Consider the following 19,241-nt stretch of genomic DNA (forward strand, 5'->3'; position numbering starts at 1 on the left):
GGGTTGGAGGTAGTCTTCAGGTTTGCTCTTCTTTCCTACTTAAAATTTTATATGAATGCTTGAGGACAAATAGTACTGCTAGGAATAGCCCTTCTAAGCTGAAGATCCAGTAAATTTTGTGACTCTTTGGAAATTCTTTAAGAAAGTATAGAATAAACATGTGAGTTATATTGTCAAAATACAAGGGCAGATGTTTGGGCACTGAATGTAGTAACTGCACCACCAAGTTCCAGACTCCAAACCCCAGGGTCATGACAAGTTCGCTCCTGTGTCACCTGGACCTTAGATATCAATAGTTTAACCACACAATCTCCAGCATCCATGAGCCTTTTATGTGACTCCATAAAACTCTATTGGGTCCCCTTTTGTGTCTCTGAAAAGGCTTCTAAACTCTTCTTTGTTCCTGGTTCCCCAAATCAGCTTGCCTAGTACTTTCAGTCTTTTTATAAACATAAGTTTAATGGGGTTCACAACACAGTGATGAACTCCCCTCCTTTAAAACATTCAGTTCTCCCCCAGTTGCCTATAGAGAAGACCCCAAATTCCCCAGACTGACAGTTTTGTCTGGCCAAGACCTACCTTGTCTTACTCCAATTATTTTTATTTTATAAGAACTGTCTGCTCCAATCAAAAGGGATGGCTTATCCTCACACTTGTCACATGCTAGCTCACTTACAACTTCTGTGCCTGCAGCTCTCTACTCATGGTCTCTTGTACTACTCTCCTGACCATGCCTTTGCCTAAGCAGTGTTTATTTGACAAAGATTCTGTCCCTTCTCCAGGACTTCCTAGACCATTCACCCAGTCTGAAGTCATTCATGAACAATCAATAAGCGATTATTTCTGTTCATGTCCCAGTCACTGTATTAGGTGTTGGGGAATATGGCAATGAGCAAATGAGACAAAAATTCATGCCTCATAAAGGAGACAGGTAAATGATATAAATAAGTAAAATATATACATGTAAATAGAATTAAATGTTATAGTAATAAAGTAGAGCAGAGAAAAGGAAATGGAGAAGTTGGGGGAAGCTATAGCCCCGGTAATGCCTCACCCAATCCCCTTTGTCCTAGTGTTCTTTTACACATTGAAGGGCTTCCTACTGCTAGTGTCTTTGATTCTGTATCTGAAGGCTTTCTCCTACTAGAGATTCCTGCCCTGTCTACACACAAGGAAGTCCAGAGTGTCTGGAATGAACACTCTCAGGAGCATCCCTCAAACATTGCTTAACGGGAATTGGTGGATCAATACCCTTCACATGGCACAACTCTGAGGTGTGTTGTGTATAGTGCCCTGGAGTCCCCAGTGGGATATGAGCCTCAGTGGGTTGCAGAGATAATGTGCTCCTGAATGTACCCTAGATTGTCTTCTTTTCCTTCTCTGTCTCATTTCCCTATTCCTTGACTGCTGTTCCAGGGGATCATCTCTCAAATAAATGACTTGCTCTAAAATGCTTTTTATCTGGATCTGCTTCTAAGGGAACCCAGTGTAAGACAGAGTGAGGTGGAGGTCAAGGAGTGAGTTGCTGAGTGAAGACTTGATGACAGTAAAAGAGCAAGCCATCGAGTTTTCTAGGGGAAGGACATTTGAGGCAAAGAAAACAACAAGAGCTTGAAACAGTAGTGTTCCTGGCTTGTTCACTGAACACAGAGAAGGCCAGAATGTAGAAATAGGTGAGGTCAGAGAGAATGAGGAATCATGTACGACATCAGAGGTCATCATAAGAATGTGAGGTTTAATAAGAATGAGATGAGAAGCCATTGAAAGGTTTTGAGAGGAAAAGGAACATGATCTGACTGATATTTTTAGAAGAATCACACTGACTGCTTGGTTGAGACAAGGATGGAAAAAGAGAGATGGGTCATGAGGCAGGTGTAATAATCTAGGTGGCTATTGAAGCGTTCTTGAATCAGAGTGAAAGTCATGGAGGAGGTGAGAAGTGGTCTAATTCTGGGTAAATTTTGAAGGTAGAGCTAATAGAATTTGCTGGTAGATCCAATATGGGTTTTAAGAGAAAGAAAAGTCCAGGATGACACTAGGGTTTTTTGCTCAAGCATCTAGAAAAACAGAGCTGCCATTTTTTAAGGTGAGAAAGACTGTAAGGGAGTAAATCCTAAAGGGAAAATTAGGAGCTCAGATTTGGACTAATGTTAATTGGAGATGCCTCATAGACGACCAAATAGAGATTTGACTGGGGAGTTGTATATAAGCAAAGCAAGCTTTCAGGGATGATGTCTAGGGTAGAGATAAACATTTGTCAACCATTAGCATGTAGATAGGATTTAAAGGCATGAAACCAGATCAGATACTCAACAGAGTGAATGTAGACAAAAGAGAGAAAAAACCCACAGCCTGAGCCTTGATCTACTTTGGTGTTTAGAGAAGTTAGAGTAGTAGGGGGAAACCAGGTGCATGTGGAGTCGTAGTTGACAGAAAAAGGAAATTATTCTGTCAAATGCTATTAAGAGGTCAGGAAAGTGAGTGTCTTCTGCTAATGTCTAAAGTAATTGTTTGCTGCATAACTAATTAGCATAACTAATCACGAACTGCCTTCTGTCGTGATCACTTCCAGCATTGCCTTGAAATATATCTTTGATTGTTATTTGGCTTTTTATGTGTTTCTAAGTCATTTTCTTGACCAGGTTATAAACTCTTCTAGGGCTGGACTATGATATAAATTTCCATTATTCCTATGCAGAATTCAGCAGAGGGCATTGTACGCAATAGACACTTGACAAACATTTAATCTTTTAATTTGCATATTCCACTAAAATATCACATTCTCCATGAAATATTGCCTAGTTAATCTGTCTGGAAGTGATCTGTCCCTTCTGTGAACTCCAATAGCACTTATTGTCTACACTTAGCAATTATTGTTTTGCATTATGCATTATCTTTTCATAGCTATGAGTCTTGTCACCTCTAACGAGGGATCCTTAGTCTTTGAGAGCAAGTATGAGTTTCACATGTCTTTAAATATTCCAAATGGCCTGAAATTAATTAATTAACTCATGTAATCACTAACCTTGTCTGTATTCAAAGTGCTTTAAATAAGTGTTTCTTAATAAATATGTATTTCCCCAATATGTGTTTTCTTTCTGACCCGGCACTATTTGGTCTTTGGAGTCCAAGGTTTATGGTCCTGCACTTATTAACACAGCTATATTGATCTCTGCCTGAGCAAAGCTGCCCCAACATCTCTGGCTTGTCATTTGAGAGGTTCATAGCAACATTATAATAATTACAGCCACTGAAATTTTGTCGCCGATTCTCGCAAATAAAATGGCAAATAAAAGAAAATGAAAATAGTAGTTTATGCAGCTCAGTTCTGAGAAGTGACATGATGAGCACAAGATCATGTTACCCAGGCTGAAGAGATGACTTTACTAGATACTGAAACAGATCTATGCATCACATCTCTCTCTCTCTGTCTCTCTCTCTCTCTTTTCAATTCTGGGCATTCCAAGCCCTGCTCTGAACTGGCAAATGCATTCATTTATCCCTTCACTGGTCCCAGCAGGTTCTGGTCTGGAATATAGATAATAAAAATTAGAGAAAACCGATGTTTCCCTAAAATTGAGCTTATGAGGTGCTTATAAATGTAACAACACTGTGGAGAGCTTCCATCATAAAGCTGTAATACAAGGATTAAAAAAAAATCCCTCATTTTTTGAGCAGAGGCTTTTTTTGAAAAACCAAAGATAAGAGATTTCCTACCCATACAAAGAATTTTCACATTCTAGCCTATTGATATATCAGTTCCATACGCAACTAAATCTGAAGCCAATCTGACGGCAAACTATGTGCCTTCTAAGATGACAAAACAGAAAAGTCCCTCCCGGGGAAAATGGGAAAGTGAACAGCAATGACTCTGTCAGTACTTGAAAAAGAGGCCGGTAACATATTCTATAGTAATGCAGTCACTTTGTGGTAGGCAGCACCATTTACTTGTGTGATTTTTATTTTTAAATGTAACATTACATAACTATAGTCTCTAGCACATAAGAACCGCCCTTATTTTTTAAACTATTTCTTAATGTTTATTTACTTATTGAGAGAGAGAGGGCACAAGTGAGGGAGGGGCAGAAAAAGAGAGAGAGAGAGAGAGAGAGAAAATCCTAATCCAAGCAGGCTTCACGCTGTCAGCACAGAACCCACCAAGGGCCCGATCCCACGAACTGTGAGATCACGACCTGAGTCAAAATCAAGAGTTGGACACTTAACCGACTGAACCACCCAGGTTCCCCTAAAACTATTTTTTTGAGTAAACATTAACATGGAGCTTAAACTCACCAACGCAACATTTAGAGTTGCATGCTCTACTGACTAAGCCAGCCCCATGCCTCAAGAACAGCCCTTATTAATGTTCTAAAAAGTGGGGGGGGGGGGAGGGGGGAAGTCATTATATTTTTTTTCTGACTTTTCTAATATGACTTCAAGTATCTGACCTTATAATGGAGGACCAATAGCCCAGATTTGTAATAAATGTTGGAATTTTGCAAAGGGGGTGAAAATGAAGTTAAAAAATAAAGGTGTGGCCATGTAGACCATGGAATTCTTCATTTTGATGTGATCTTAGTAACCATGAAAATCAGTACTTTTAATTGATTGAAGAATATATGCATTGATATTTAAATCAGTCTTCCAGGAAGAATATTAAAGTAAGCACATTAGCTCAGAAAGCCAGTAAGAAGAAGAATCAGGAATTCAAAAGTATTTCTTTGAGTAATTGGTTCCAGCATTTTAAGTACAGTTAGCATGAATTGCCTTGATTTTCTTAGATTTTTATTCAATATAATGACCAGAATTCCTGTTAGTGCTCAGCTTTCTATATGAGCAGCTTTTGTTTTCATGCTATCAGCCTAGCTTTGATCTTTGCACTCTGAAGTCTGTGAAGTCCTGTGACTGAGGAGGTTGACCTCAGGAACTGCTAAACTCTATGGGAGAAGGCACTAGATTGGGTAGGATGTGGAAGTGAGAGAGGCCTTTAGTTGGCTTTTCCCCATGTTTGTTTTGTAATCTAGAAGGACTTCTAGTGTTCCAAATATAGCATGGGAAAGAGCCAAGATACACAGGAATTTATTATATGCTATACAGTTTCCTTTAAACAACCTAATGTGTGTCCTTACCCTAAAAATGTAGTCTCTATCTTTCTGAAACAACAAGAAAAAGAGAACTAATTGAAAGGTTTGGCAGAGAAATCTAGGTAAAGAGTCAGAGGAAAAGATTTTGTTTTGATATATATAGTTTTACATGTTTATTTAAAAGGGTAATGTAGGGGTGCCTGGGTGTCTCGGTTAAGCATTCAACTCTTGATCTCACATTTCACGGGAATGAGCCCAACGTTGGGCTCTGCACTGTCAGTGCAGACCCTGCTTGGAATTTTCTGTCTCCCTCTCTCTTTGCCCCTCCCCTGCTTGCTCTCTCTCAAAATAAATGTATAAACATTTAAAAAAATAAAATAAACAAAAGGATAATGCAGTTAAAGAGATAAAGGAAGAGAGAAAGAAAATAAGGGAATTATATTTTTAATTAAACTTTTACTTTTTAAATATAATTGTTGATTCATATGCATTTAAAAAATAATATGGAGGGACACTGTATACCCCTTACCCAGTTTCCCCTATTATAATATCTTACAAAAGTACATATGCATTGGATTTTGATGTGCTATGGTAGAATACACCTTGAATGGTGTAGGGTGACTATTTGTGCAAATAAGACATGTCTCTAAGAAATTAACATCTTGATTCCACTTAGTTCAGGGTAATTTTATGGAGAAGACAGGGTTTTAGAAAGTAGTTGGCTTTAAGAAATTTATGGTCAGTGTGCCAAGATGAAATAGTTTTGAGGCCCAGAATACAATCTGAAAATTTGGAAAGTTAATAGAGATATGAAAAGTAGCTGGGTGATTATATGAGGCCAGAATTAACCTCATACCAAAATCAGACAATTACATCATAGGAAAATGGACCTGTAATTATGGACTAGTATCTCTCATGAACACAGATGCAAAATGCTCCACAAAATATTAACAAATCAAATCCAACAATGTATATGAAGAATTATACAGAATAACTGAGTGGGATTTATTCCAGGTATGCAAGGCTGGTTCAACATTCAAACATCAATTAATGTAATCAATCACATCAAAAAATTAAAAAAGAAGACTGACATGATTATATCAGCAGATACAGAAAAAGCATTTGACAAAATCCAATACCCATTTATGATAATAACTCCCAATAAACTAGGAATAGAAAATTTCCTCAACTTGATAAAGAATATCTACAAAAACCCAGCAACTAATATGATAATGGTGAGAAACTTTGGACTTTCTTAGGAATGTCAGGTACAAGGCAAGGATGTGTCCTCTTACCACAACTTTTCAACATTGTACTGGAAGTTCTAGCTAATGCAATAAGACAAGAAAGAAAATAAAAGTTCTACAGTTTGAGCAGGAAGATATAAAACTGTCCTTGCACACAGGTGACATGATGTCTATGTAGAAAATCCAAAAGAATCCAGGAAAAACCCTCCTGGAACTAATAAATGATTATAAAAAGTTTGCAAAATGTAGGGTTAATATACAAAAGTCAATTGCTTTTCTGTATACTAGCAATGAACAAGTGGAATTTGGAATTGAAGACACAATACCCTTTGCATTACCACTCCAAAAATTGGAATACTTAGATATAAATCTATCAAAATATGTACAGGACTTAGAGGAGGGAACTATAAAATTCTGATGAACAAAATTAAAGAACTTAATAAATGGAGAGATTTTTCAACTTTATGGATAGGAAGACTCAACGTTGTCAAGATGTCACTTCTTACCAACTTGATCTATAGATTCAATGCAATCCTAATCAAAGTCCCAGCAAGTTATTTTGTCGATATTGACAAACTGATTCTAAAGTTTATATGGAGAGGCAAAAGACTCAGAATAGCCAACTCAGTTTTGAAAGAGAAGAACAAAGTTGGAAGACTGACACTACCTGACTTGAAGTAAGTCTTGAAGACTTACTATTAAGCTGCAGTAATTAAGACAGTGTTGTATTGGCAAAATAATAGGCAAATAGTTCAATGGAACAGAATAGAGAGCTCAGAAATAGACCGATAGTCAACTGATTCTTGACAAAGGAGCAAAAGCAATACAACAGAGCAAAGGTAGTGTTCTCAAAAAATGATGGTGGAAAACCTGGACATCTACATGTAAAAAAGTGAATCTACCCACAGACCTTATATCCTTCACAAAATTTCAAAACAGATCACAGACCTAAATGTAAAATGCAAAATTAAAAATGCCTAGAGGATAAAATAGGAGAAAACCTAGATGACTTTGGGCACAGTGATGACTTTTTAAGTACAACACCAAAGGCATGATCCATGAAAGAAATAATTGATAAGTTGGGCTTTATTAAGATTAAAAACTTCTCTGTGAAAGACAGGATCAAGAGAATGAGAAGACAAAGCACAGAGTGAGGGAAATTATTTGCAAAAGACATATCTAATAAAGGACTATTATTCAAAATATGCAAAGAACTCTCAAAATTCGACAATAAGAAAACAAACAACACGATTTAAAAATAAGCCAAAGGCCTTAATGGACATCTCAACAAAGAAGATATGCACATGGCAAATAAGTATATGAAAAGATTCCACATCATAAGTCATGAGAAAAATGCAAACCAAAACAACCATGAGATACCACTACACATCTATTTGAATGGCCAATATCTGAACACTCACAACACCAAGGGCTGCAGAGGATGTGAAGCAACAGGAACTCTTACTGCTGGGGGAATGCAAAATAATACAGCCATTTCAGAAGACAGCTTGATAGCTTTTTATGAAACTAAATATATTCTTACCATACAATCCAACAGTTGTACCCTTTCGCTTTTGCCCAAATGAACTTATGTCCACACAAAATTCAGTACATGGATGTTTATAGAAGCTTTACTCATAATTGCCTAAGCTTGGAAGCAACCATGATGTCCTTCAGTAGGTGAATGCATAAATTCAGGCAATGGAATAATATTCAGCCTTGAAAAGAGATGAGCTATTAAGCCATGAAAAGATGTGAAGGAAACTAAAATGAATATTACTAAGTGTAAGTAAACTGTGGTACATCCAGACAATGGAATAATATTCATCCCTAAAACAAAATGAGCTATTAAGCCATGAAAAGACATGAAGCTAACTAAAATGAACGTGACTAAGTGAAAGAAGCCTGAAAAGTATACAAGAATATCTCAGAAATGTCCCAGGTTTGGTTCTTTCCAGACTACCACAACAAAGTGAATATCACAATAAAATGAGTCAAATGGATTTTCTGATTCCCCAGTGCATATAAAAGTTATGGTTTACACTATACTACAGCGTATTAAGTATGCAATACAATTATGTCTACAAAACAATGAACATACCTTAGCTTAAAAATACCTTATTGCTAATAGAATGCTAAACATAATCTGAGCTTGCAGTGAGTCATAATCACTGATCACAGATAACCATAACAAAAACAATAATAATGAAAAAAATTTGAAATATTGCAAGAATTACCAAAATGTGATATAGAGACATGAAGTGAGCAAATGCTGATAGAAAAATAACATCCATAGACTTGCCTGACCCAGGGTTGCCACAAACCTTCAACTTATAAAAAAAAAACAACAGCATGATCTGTAAAGTACAATAAAGGAAAGCATAATAAAATGAGGTATACCTGGACATACTGTATGATTTCAACTTTATGACATTCTGGAAAAGGCAAAACCATGGAGATAGTAAAAAGATCAGTGACTGCCATTGACTGGGACTGAGGATGGATGAACAGGTAAAGCACAGAGGATTTTTAGAGCAGTAAAAATACTCTTCATGATACCATAATGATGGATATACGTCACCATATATCTGTCAAAACCCATAGACAATACCAACAATGAACCATAAACTATGGACTGTGGGTGATAATGACGTATCAGTGTAGGTTCATCAGCTGTAACAAATGGGACACTCTCATGGGGGATGTTGATAATGGGGGAAGTTATGCATATGTAGGGCTAGGGATTATATGGGAAATCTCTGTACCTTCTCTCTCAACTCTGCTATGAACCTAAAATTGCTCTAAAAAGTTAGGTAAAAAAAAAAAAGTAGCTGGGTGATAGAGAAAAAGTAAGAGGGAAAAAGATTGCATGGTTGCCTATTAAGCAACAATGAATGACCATGACTTCTGGCAACAGTACAAGTCATTTAGTGAAGGCGACAGCTAGAGAAGACGATTTGGCAAGAGTCCTTCTAGGACACTTAAAAATTCATGACAAAATAGATTTGCTCACCTATGGTTTCCTCTATTTGTTATGCAGCCAAAGTTTTAGGAAATAGCTTTAAGAAGCTCTAATTAACTATCATCTCTATCATCTCTCTATTTATGGAAAGCTGAGTATATTTTAATAGTTACTAGATAAAATATTTCTGTCTTGGTTCTTTTATCTTGTGCTCCAGTGAACTAACTGTAGTTCACTGTAATTCTGTCCTTTGTTCAGGGAGAGTAGCAAAATTTCATTACATTGCTTGAATTCTTCTCTTGGGGAAGTGGGAAGTTTGGTTTCCTCTGTTTGGAGCTGGGTTGGGGTGGGGAGGATGTGGAGGGGGTTCAGACAGAATTGAGGATAATCTCCGAGAGTGAATCCGGGGAGCAAAACTACAACTGAGAGCCAAGCAGGCAGTCTTCCGGAACTGCTGCACAGCATCTGGGTGCTTTGTAATTCAACAGGAGCACTGTTCACATAGCAAGGCAGCCAGAGGCTAGAAACTGCTGGGGTAGAAGCCAGCTTTGAGCTGTCAAGACAGACACCAGGAATGTCCAACTAGAAACCTCAAAGAAGAGAGAGCAGGAAATGGAAGGAAGCCTGAATGATTTCCAGAACATGTGCTGAAGCTACAATCCCCTTTATATAGAACAGCAATATATGGGCTCACTCTGGTGAGGTGGGGATCATTAAAAACACAGCAAACGCCAAAGGGATATAAAAATCATTTACCAAACTAAAATGTAGTGACTATAGCTTAAATTCATACAACACAAATTGGGCCATGGCCATCTTTTTGTTGTATATAGGTTTTTATGATAACACAATATTTGAACAGTATTTCATGATTATAATGCATTTATGCCCCCTCCTCCAGTCTCCTTTCTGAGATGCTTTGATCTACATTGGGCTCTGGGAACTTGGCAAGCCCCCCTCCTGCATAAGTTTCTGAATCAGGGCTGACATCATAGTTTAAACTACAGCAACCTCACTGGGGTGGGAAGCAGAGCAGGAAGATGAATGCCATGGGCCTTGGGATCCTCTCCTTTCCCTGCCTCTTTGGGAAAAAAAAAAGGCAAGTTGGGGATTTGTCCTTTCTAATTCACTGTCTTTTATCTTTCCCTATTTTAGGACCTGCCTTATCCTCTTCAGACCCTGAGAGAGAGGTATGATAGTATGTCAAAACAGTGTGCTAAATGTCACATATGTCATACAAGACAATTGCTAGATGTAAGATAGTCCCTGCCATCATGACACTGAACAACCTACTGCTCACCTAGACCTGCAGGATAATACTGGGGGGCACCATTTTCCAAGTGGGGGCTCTGCATTCAGAGAGAGCATTGACATTGTTCTCCTCAAATTTATGGTCCCCCAATAAATAAAAGAATAATGTTGTCCATTTAAATTAATATTTGTTATCTGTGGTTAAAAATATAACATGTAAATATATTTTCCAGGGAGAAGGGATTCCATAATGGTATATGTGGTATGATTCCAATTTCACAAACTATTTGGGTATGTCTGTATATGCCTAGTCAATAAACAAAAATATTGTATTTATAGTACTTATTTCTAAGTGGTAGAGCTATAGGTGATTATTTTCACCTATATATTCTGCCTAATAAAAATTATGTACAGGGCACATTGGTGGCTCATTCGCTTAAGCATCCAACTCTTGATTTTGGCTCACCATTTCAGGTCATGATTTCATGGTTTTGTGAGTTTGAGTCCTGCGTCAGACTCTGCGCTGGTAGCCCAGAGCCTGCTTGGGATTCTCTTTCTTTCTCTGCCCCTCCCCCACTCGCACTCTCTCTGTCTCTCTCAAAATAAATAAATAAATAAACTTTAATGGGGCACCTGGGTGGCGCAGTTGATTAAGCGTCCGACTCTCAATTTCGACTCAGGTTACTGAGATACTCAGGTATCTCACGGTTCATGAGATACAGCCCTACGTCCAGCTCGATGGTCTGAGCAAGGACCCTGCTTGGGATTCTCTTCCTCTCTCTGCCTCTCCCCTGCTCATGCTCACACACCGTCTCTTTCTCTCAAAATAAAAACAGTTAAAAAAATTATTTACAAACTTACTGCTATGGGGGGTATCCAAATTTTAACAGAAAATTCCAATTGAACCCTTGTCAACACAAAATTATAGATTATTTTTGTCCTTTCTGAGAACACAAAATTTCATAATTCAAAGGCTGGGTGATATGAGCAAATCCAAAATAAATAAATATAAGACTACATATATAAAAACCTACTAAACGTGCATCCAAATATATGTTTATACCCTTGGAAGGGTAAAAAGAAGCTAGTAATGGTGTTTGCCTCTAGAGAAGGAAATTGAGTACTATAAGATACTAATGTGTCTTTGAGATCTTTGGAATTTTTTTATTATGTAAATTTTTTAAATTAAAGAAATAATTGAAAACGAATAAAAATTAAAACGTGTTTAGATTCTTCCAACTACTCTGTGCAATCACTTTTTGGTCCTTTCCTTACACACAAAACTCTTTTCCATTGTTAGATTAGTTTGCCCAGATTTTGATTTATTTTGACTTACTGCCAAAAATGTACAGTCTCGCCTCTTGCCCTGTTTGGATAATAAGTAATCAGAACCTGTTTTCCCACTAAATGTTTCAACACTGAATGTTGTCAATAATTTTTGCCTTCTTTGCAAAACCTCTCACAATGCTGCTATTAAGGAAGATGTAACTGTTGAGTTTGATCCTGATTTCAGTTAGGTGAAGTTTTATGTATAGAAAAGGCTTGACATTAAAATTAAGATTTGTACCCATGATCGTCACTCAAGGGCTGGGTCTAGACATTCATTAGTACACTGACTCATTCGTGCAAGTTCACTCAAATAACCTAGTGCTTTTCTCAGTTTTCAACTTCCTCCTTCCAATTTTCATTCTCCTAGGCTAACTTGTGTCTTCCTGGACTGAAAAGACATGAATCAGACGTAGAGAAAGAAATCATGGAGGAGGTACAATACAGCAAAGATAGTCTTCTCACCAAGAGGAAAGACACGGACCGGATGACTTCCCAAAGTTCTCTTCCCCTCTAACTTGTACATGTATAATATTTATTTATGTTGCCTCGGGTTTCTCAGCATGGTTTGCAGATCGTTCCCCTGGTTACATAAACACTGTCTATATTAATTTATAAATTTTGACACTAACTGGTGACAAGCGGTTTGTATGCAAAGACTTTGGTATTTAAACGGTTAGAAAGGAAGCGAGGACACGAAGGAGCTAATGAACATCGAAAAGGTGGCAAATACACTCATGGCATAAATTAACTACCTTGGCATTCATAGATGTTTCGTCTGAATTCCTGAGCATCTATTTAAAGTTTTTTGTTTTTTTTTTAGAGAGAGAGAAAGAGAGGGCACAAACAGGGGAAGGGCAGAAAGAGAGGGAGAGAGAAATCTAAGCAGGCTCTACACTGTCAGCGCTGAGCCTGTTGTGGGGCTTGAACCCACGAACCATGAGATGATGACATGAACTGAAATCAAGAATCAGAGACTTAACTGACTGAGCCACCCAGGCGCCCCTTGAGCATCTATTTACTTAGTCAAGGTTAAAGCATTAAGAAGTGAGGGGAAAGGTGGGTCTGACATGAGAATTCTGAAAAACCTCTGAATAACTAGTATTTCAACATTAGTAGAGAGGACAAAGTGACCACTAGACTGAAACCAATGTCCACAATGAGACCAGAGAGCACTGAAAAGATATCTAAACAAAGAGACAAGTACCAGATGTGAAAAATGAGCAAGCTATAAACAATCTGAATAGAATAACAAGGGGAAAATAGGAGTTCGAAGTGCAAGAACAGTAATTCAAAGTATTGAAGAGTAAGTTAAACATGCTAAACAAACTACGTGTCACCACGATGGAAACGTTTTATTTTACATGGTTGAAACACCAATTCTGAGAACTGCTGGTAAAGGTTACACAAGAAGCAAAAAATAAGAAAAACAACAAAAGCCAAAACACAAAGATTGGAATGCATATAAAAGATTACAGCTGAGCAATGGCATATATATTGGTGGGGCCAGTTTAATTCAACAGTGTGGTAGATGGTTTAAAGTTGAGAACATTTGCACATTAAATAAACTTCTTATTCCATTTGATAAAAAAGTGTGTTATGAATTAAAAGGTGGGCATTTCTTATATATTGTCTTTTTTTATATTAATCATTAACTCATCACAGGGACAAATTCTTGGTACATTGAGTTTATTTTGAAATGTCTTAATCACACATGGTTTTACACATATTAAATATTTCACATCCAACTTAAAAAAAATTTTTTTTAAGTTTTTTTACTTTTGAGAGAGACAGAGACAGCACACCTGGGGGAGGGGCAGAGAGAGAGGGAGATGGAGAATACCAAGCAGATTCTGCACTGTCAGCAGCATTATCAGCGCGGAGCTCGACATGGGGCTTGAACTCACAAGACCATGAGACCATGACCTGAACCAAAACCTAGAGTTGGACGCTTAACCGACTGAGCTACCCAGATGCCCTTCATGTCCAACTTTAAAAGAGAAGGACAGAGAATATAGCCAATTCTTTTAGAGTCAAGTAAGAGTTTTTCTTTCCTTTTTCTTTCTTTCTTCTCTTTCTTTCTTTCTTTCTTTCTTTCTTTCTTTCTTTCTTTCTTTCTTTCTTTCTTTCTTTCTTTCCTTCCTTCCTTCCTTCCTTCTTTCTTTCTTTCTTTCTTTCTTTCTTTCTTTCTTTCTTTCTTTCTTTCTTTCTTTCTTTCTTTCTTTCTTTCTTTCTTTCTTTCTTTCTTTCTTTCTTTCTTTCTTTCTTCCTTTCTTTCTTTCGACAGCAGGTAATGCTGATGAGAATGATCCAATGTGGAGATAGAGTCAATATACAGAAAAGAGAAAGGACACCGGCAGGAATGATATCCTTGAGGAAGCCTGAGGGGATAGAAGGTTGTCCTTAATTAGAAGCAGAACCATTAGCCAGGCTATAAGGATAGAAATGCAGGTAGGTTGATAGGCGTGGTGTTGGGACAGTGTGCATCTTCTTATTGTGCCTATTTTCTCAATGAAATGGTGAGAAAGGATATTAGCTAAGAGTTGGGACAGAAGAGGGAGTGTCTGAGATGTGAGGAGAAAGATGTGAGAGTCCCTTCAAAGACATTACTGGGCACCCCACCGGAAGAAAATGGTCATGAACTGTAGAAGACATTGGTTCCAGCTGCATGGGTCAAGATGTAAAGTAGGCAGAAAATTGAACTTCATCAAGGGTAGTTGTTTTTTGGTTTTGAGGTTTTTTTCCAAGCAAGTAAATGGAAAGAGAGGGAGGAGAGGGAATTGAGTTCATCTGCAAGCAGTGATTATAATGGAGGGCCTGTGTTAATGAAATCAGGTGTAGGCTATCGATGAAGGGTGAAAAGGTGGTGAGGTCAATAGCATGGACGTCCGATGGCATCAGGAACTTGTCAGGGAGAGGAAACCAGTGGGAGTGTGCTGGGAGACAGGACGTGAGAGTTAGAAAATGCTAAGTCTGAAATTCCGGTTCTGAAGGGGTGAAGTAAAGGTAAGGGCAGCTCTAGGGGATGGGCCTGGAGTGAAGGGCTGACATGGGGTTGAGGCAAAGATCCCAGAATGTGAGCAAGAAATTGGGGGAGAGGCCCCAAGGTTTGTGTGCGTCATTTGCCTGACTACTGAAATCATCTGACATTGATGTCGGGCTAGGTTCTCAATTTTTCAGAGAATGGGAGTGATGGTAAAAGCTCACCATAAGAGAAGGTAGATAGTGGCAGAGTCTGATGCTAGGTGCATTTCAAATCAACATTTTAAGAGGTATGTAAATAAACATTTTATTAATAAGTATAAATTTCTGCTAGAATAGGGGTGCCTAGGTGGCTCAGTTGATTAAGCATCCAGTTCTTGGTTTCGGGTCAGGTTTGAGCCCCAAGTCAGTCACTGTGCTGACAGCACCTGAGCTTGCTTGGGATTCTCAGTCTCTCTCATGTTTTCTTTCCCTCCCCCTCCCCCACTTGCATGCACTCTCTCAAAATAAATAAGTAAACTTCAAAAAATATATAATTGCCAGAGCAGCGGTTATAGGAGACACAGCTAGTTTATATTAAAAGAAAAAAAAACTTCAAAAATATTTTTATAGAGTTAGCAATGTAACTAGAGAACGACTGTTTATCATGACCATTTTTGTTGTTCCTACTCTTACAGAATAAATAAGAAATTTCCAGATTCAGACAGCCACCAGTTACCTTCCAACGTGAGAACTGTGAGAGGATTAAATGAGCATACAAATGAGGCCTTTGGAACAGGGCCTGACAGATACTAAGTACCTATTGAAAACCAGGAGGGAGTAAAACTAAAGGTAACTTCCTATGAAGGAAAAATTCCTTCTTCATACATTGTCTTAAATCAAAACAAAACCCAACTTCTATATCTAAGGTCACCTTGATCTGCACTGCTTTTTCCTAATTTCTAGACCAGATATTTTTTTCTAGTATTTCTTGGAGGAGTCTTATGTTAAGAAACATAAATTCTGGGGCCGCTTTGGCTCAGGTCATGATCTCACGGTTTGTGGGTTCGAGCCCCATGTTGGGCTTTGTGTTGACAGCTCAGAGCCTGGAGACTGCTTCGGATTCTGTGTCTCCCTCTCTCTCTCTGCCCCTCCCCTGCTCATGCTCTGTCTCTCTGTCTCAAAAATAAATTAAAAAAACATTAAAAAATTTTAGAAAGAAAAAGAAACATAAACTCTGCTTCTGCATATTGTAAGTACTGGGTGAAAGATGTAATAACTGAAGTTGAGACAACTGGCTGGCAATATTTTTATAATCATGGGGTACATGTTAAGATGCCAAGCCCAGAATCCATAAAGTTAAATATATTCGATCACTTAAACATGGCAAAATCAAATGAATAAACCTTAAACAAGGTTTTAACTTTTTAACCTTAAACAGGTTAGAAGGCAAAAGACAAACTGAGAAAATTAGTTGTAACATGCAGGATGAAAAAAGAACATCTCTAATATATAAAGAGATTTTGTAAAACAATAAGAAAAAGACAAACCATATATTTTTTTAAAAGGGCAAGAGACATGAATATGAATAGGGATTGAAGAAAATACAAAGGGCTAATGAATATATAAAAAGGTATTCTGACTTCTCAAGCACTGTTAATGAAAACAAAAATGAGAATGGTGTGAACTTTTTGGTTGTCAGCTGGAAAATTTTTTGTTAAAATGCTACGTGCGTATACCCTTTGATCTAGCAATTCCACTTCTAGGAATTTATTCTAAGGAGATAAGGTGACCACACCCAAAACATAAGTGTGTCTCAGCATCAGTAACAGTAGAAAAACATGTATAAGTATCAGTAGTCATGGCCAGAAACATCAAACAGATTGCTGAATGAGACAAGTATGCTATAAAATAGCATGTGTAGTTTTTGTTACATTTATGTAAAAATATATGTGTCATTGTGTGTGTGTGTGTGTAAATGTCCCAACTGATGCCTGCAAGGATGTTCCCAACCATGTGAATAGTGATTATCTTTAAGTAGTGGAATTCTGATCATCTTTACTTGGTAGTTTATTCTTTTGTATATCAGTTCGATTGTGTGTGAGGACATGTATCCCCCTCAGTGATCAGGTTATCACTCCTCAGGTTATCTCTGCTTTGCTCTTGTTCTCCCTCAGCCTGGAGCACCTTTTCCCCTTTCAATTCTTTGCTGTAACGTCCCCCATTGGAAAGGTCTACGTTTACGATGGTGTTTGAAATAGAAACATCACCCCTCTGTGCCCATGCCCCATCCCTCGTCCCAACATTAGTTCTCTCTGTTATACTTAACGCCATCTATTATATCTTAATTTGTATTTATTTATTTACTCATTCGTTCATTCATCTATTATTGATTGTCTGACTCTTCCTCTCCCCCACTAGAAAGCAAACCCCATAAGGGCAGAACTTTGTTTTGTACTGAACTGTAACCCCAGTGCTGGGAACAGTGCCGAGTACACATCAGGAACTTAATAAATGTGTTGAATGGATGAAAAGAGCCAGATATATGTGTGAGTTTATGTTCATGCAAATTGTGTGTGTGTATACATGCACCTATATATGAATCAAATATCTTTGTACCTATACTCTAATTCCTTACAAGAAATACCCTGAAAAGGCTTTGATTAAAAAGGAGGAGAATGATTAACTTATAAACACTTCAAGTGTTACCTTACATTCAGGTTGGTTTCTATGTTGAATTTTACTTTGCTGAATAATCATAAGTTTATTTGAGCTCTCAATGTATGGGGGGAGGGAGGGACACAATATTTTTTTCTTTCAAATCCTGGATCATCTTTGAATCAGATCAAGTGCTTGGTTCCTGAACTGGAAACCTATTTGCTCACATTTTGTTATCAGTTCCATGAGAATCCAAGAAAGAACACAAAGAAATTTCAAAATGATGGAAACCATGAACTTCCTTTCCCCCATATTTTAGAATACAGTTTCCCTGGCCAAATGGAGGGAATCTGGGTATCCCTCTGCTGACACAAGAAGTGTGAGTCTGATGACACCCGGGATCACCCCAAACCGGGGACTCCAGGAAAAAGGCCCATCACTCCACCCGCCCTGCAGCAGATACTACCACTTGGGTGATTGGATTTCATGGTGCTGGTCATCTTATTTAGGATATGGTGGTGGGGGGGAGACCCTCAAAGTCGCATTTACCTGTTTATTTCTCAAGGGCTGAACCACTTCCCTAATGCACAGCTCTAGATCATTGAGGTAGTCTTTTTCCGTCTGAATCAGCTCCTTGATGATTTTCGAACGCTTTGCCATCATTCTCTGCATCTGATGCTCTTCTTCCTGAGCTAGGGTCTCGGGTGCAGAACACTCAGCCTGTGGAGTCATCTTTTCTGTTAAATAAAAACATGTATGTACACGTCAGACATTCTGCTGAGGTTTCTTGTCCCTTCATTACAAACAATGCCACTGCAGGTTATTGTTAGCAAGGAAAAAGGCATGGGGTGTCTTCAGAGTGTGTTTTCAGGAAGAAATGTGTGGTAGTTTTCCCTAAGGTTGGAATCCTATGAAACTATGAGCAACAAGGGACGTGAGAGTGGATACTTCTAACAAGTCAGTTGAATGACACTTGACTGTCATGGCTTGTCTTTAAAATATCCCATTGCTACTATAGTAGACTATAATCCTGGTCTTCAGGTTGCAGATAAAATGTATAAAAATCAGTTCAGAACTTCTTCTGGATACATTGGCTTTTAAATCAAAAGATGATTTAAAAAAAATCAAGGGATGATTTTTAATTAGTAAGTGGAGCACCTTCCAATTTTGTGTGTAATAAAAAATTATTTAAAATAATTGCCCCTCATTCGCAGTGGGTAATATGCAAAATTCAATGAAATGGCAAACAATTGCATGTGATTGGGATTTTTCTCTCAGTTCACAGTCTGAATCCATGGGAGTGAGGAACTGGTGGATTAAATACATTTCAACTAAGATTTTTCATTACCCATTTTCGGTATCATGTGTATCTTATTGTTTCAAAATTCTTGACTGCCAAGTGAAAATTTTTAATTAAAAAAAATCAGTGTTGATGAGATATTGAGATAAATGGGAAGCCTCACATATAGCCAAAGTTTTATATAAAGTATAATGTAAGAAAGCTAAATATCTTTAAGAATGAGCTTCCCACAGCAGTGTAAAGTTTTGGAAGCCACAAACTAGGTCACAGATGAAATCAGAGCAGTGATAGATAGTAGGGCAGTGTGTGCATGTGTGTGTAAATGAATTTGCTTCAAGCTGGAAGTCATCACAAACTTAATTTTCCTCTTAGTCTCTGCAGTTGCAGGAGTAATTTCATTTCCTTTAAAGCTAATATGATTCTAGTAACTGATATGTGAAACCTCTTCAATG

The 19,241-nt window shown here is 37.8% G+C and overlaps 1 protein-coding gene and 1 long non-coding RNA gene across 3 annotated transcripts in view; one reads left to right on the forward strand and one right to left on the reverse strand.

Moving 5' to 3' along the window:
- The window catches only part of LOC147581838 (uncharacterized), a 28,731-nt gene extending 15,154 nt beyond the window's left edge, over window positions 1-13,577 (forward strand). Inside the window, exon 3 of the long non-coding RNA XR_015250312.1 lies at window positions 12,241-13,577. This is a non-coding gene — a long non-coding RNA (uncharacterized LOC147581838). The remainder of the gene's footprint in view (window positions 1-12,240) is intronic.
- Window positions 1-19,241, reverse strand: part of ARHGEF38 (Rho guanine nucleotide exchange factor 38) — a 136,481-nt gene that overhangs the window by 80,280 nt on the left and 36,960 nt on the right. For both annotated transcript variants that reach the window (XM_086704468.1, XM_025921373.2), the window contains exon 2: window positions 18,039-18,226. In XM_086704468.1, coding sequence (XP_086560594.1) covers window positions 18,039-18,226 — 188 coding nt within the window. The remainder of the gene's footprint in view (window positions 1-18,038; window positions 18,227-19,241) is intronic.

The sequence above is a fragment of the Puma concolor genome, chromosome B1 (genome assembly GCF_028749965.1).
Source record: "Puma concolor isolate L17-30 chromosome B1, mPumCon1.1.hap2, whole genome shotgun sequence".
In the NCBI taxonomy this organism is placed as follows: Eukaryota; Metazoa; Chordata; class Mammalia; order Carnivora; family Felidae; genus Puma; species Puma concolor.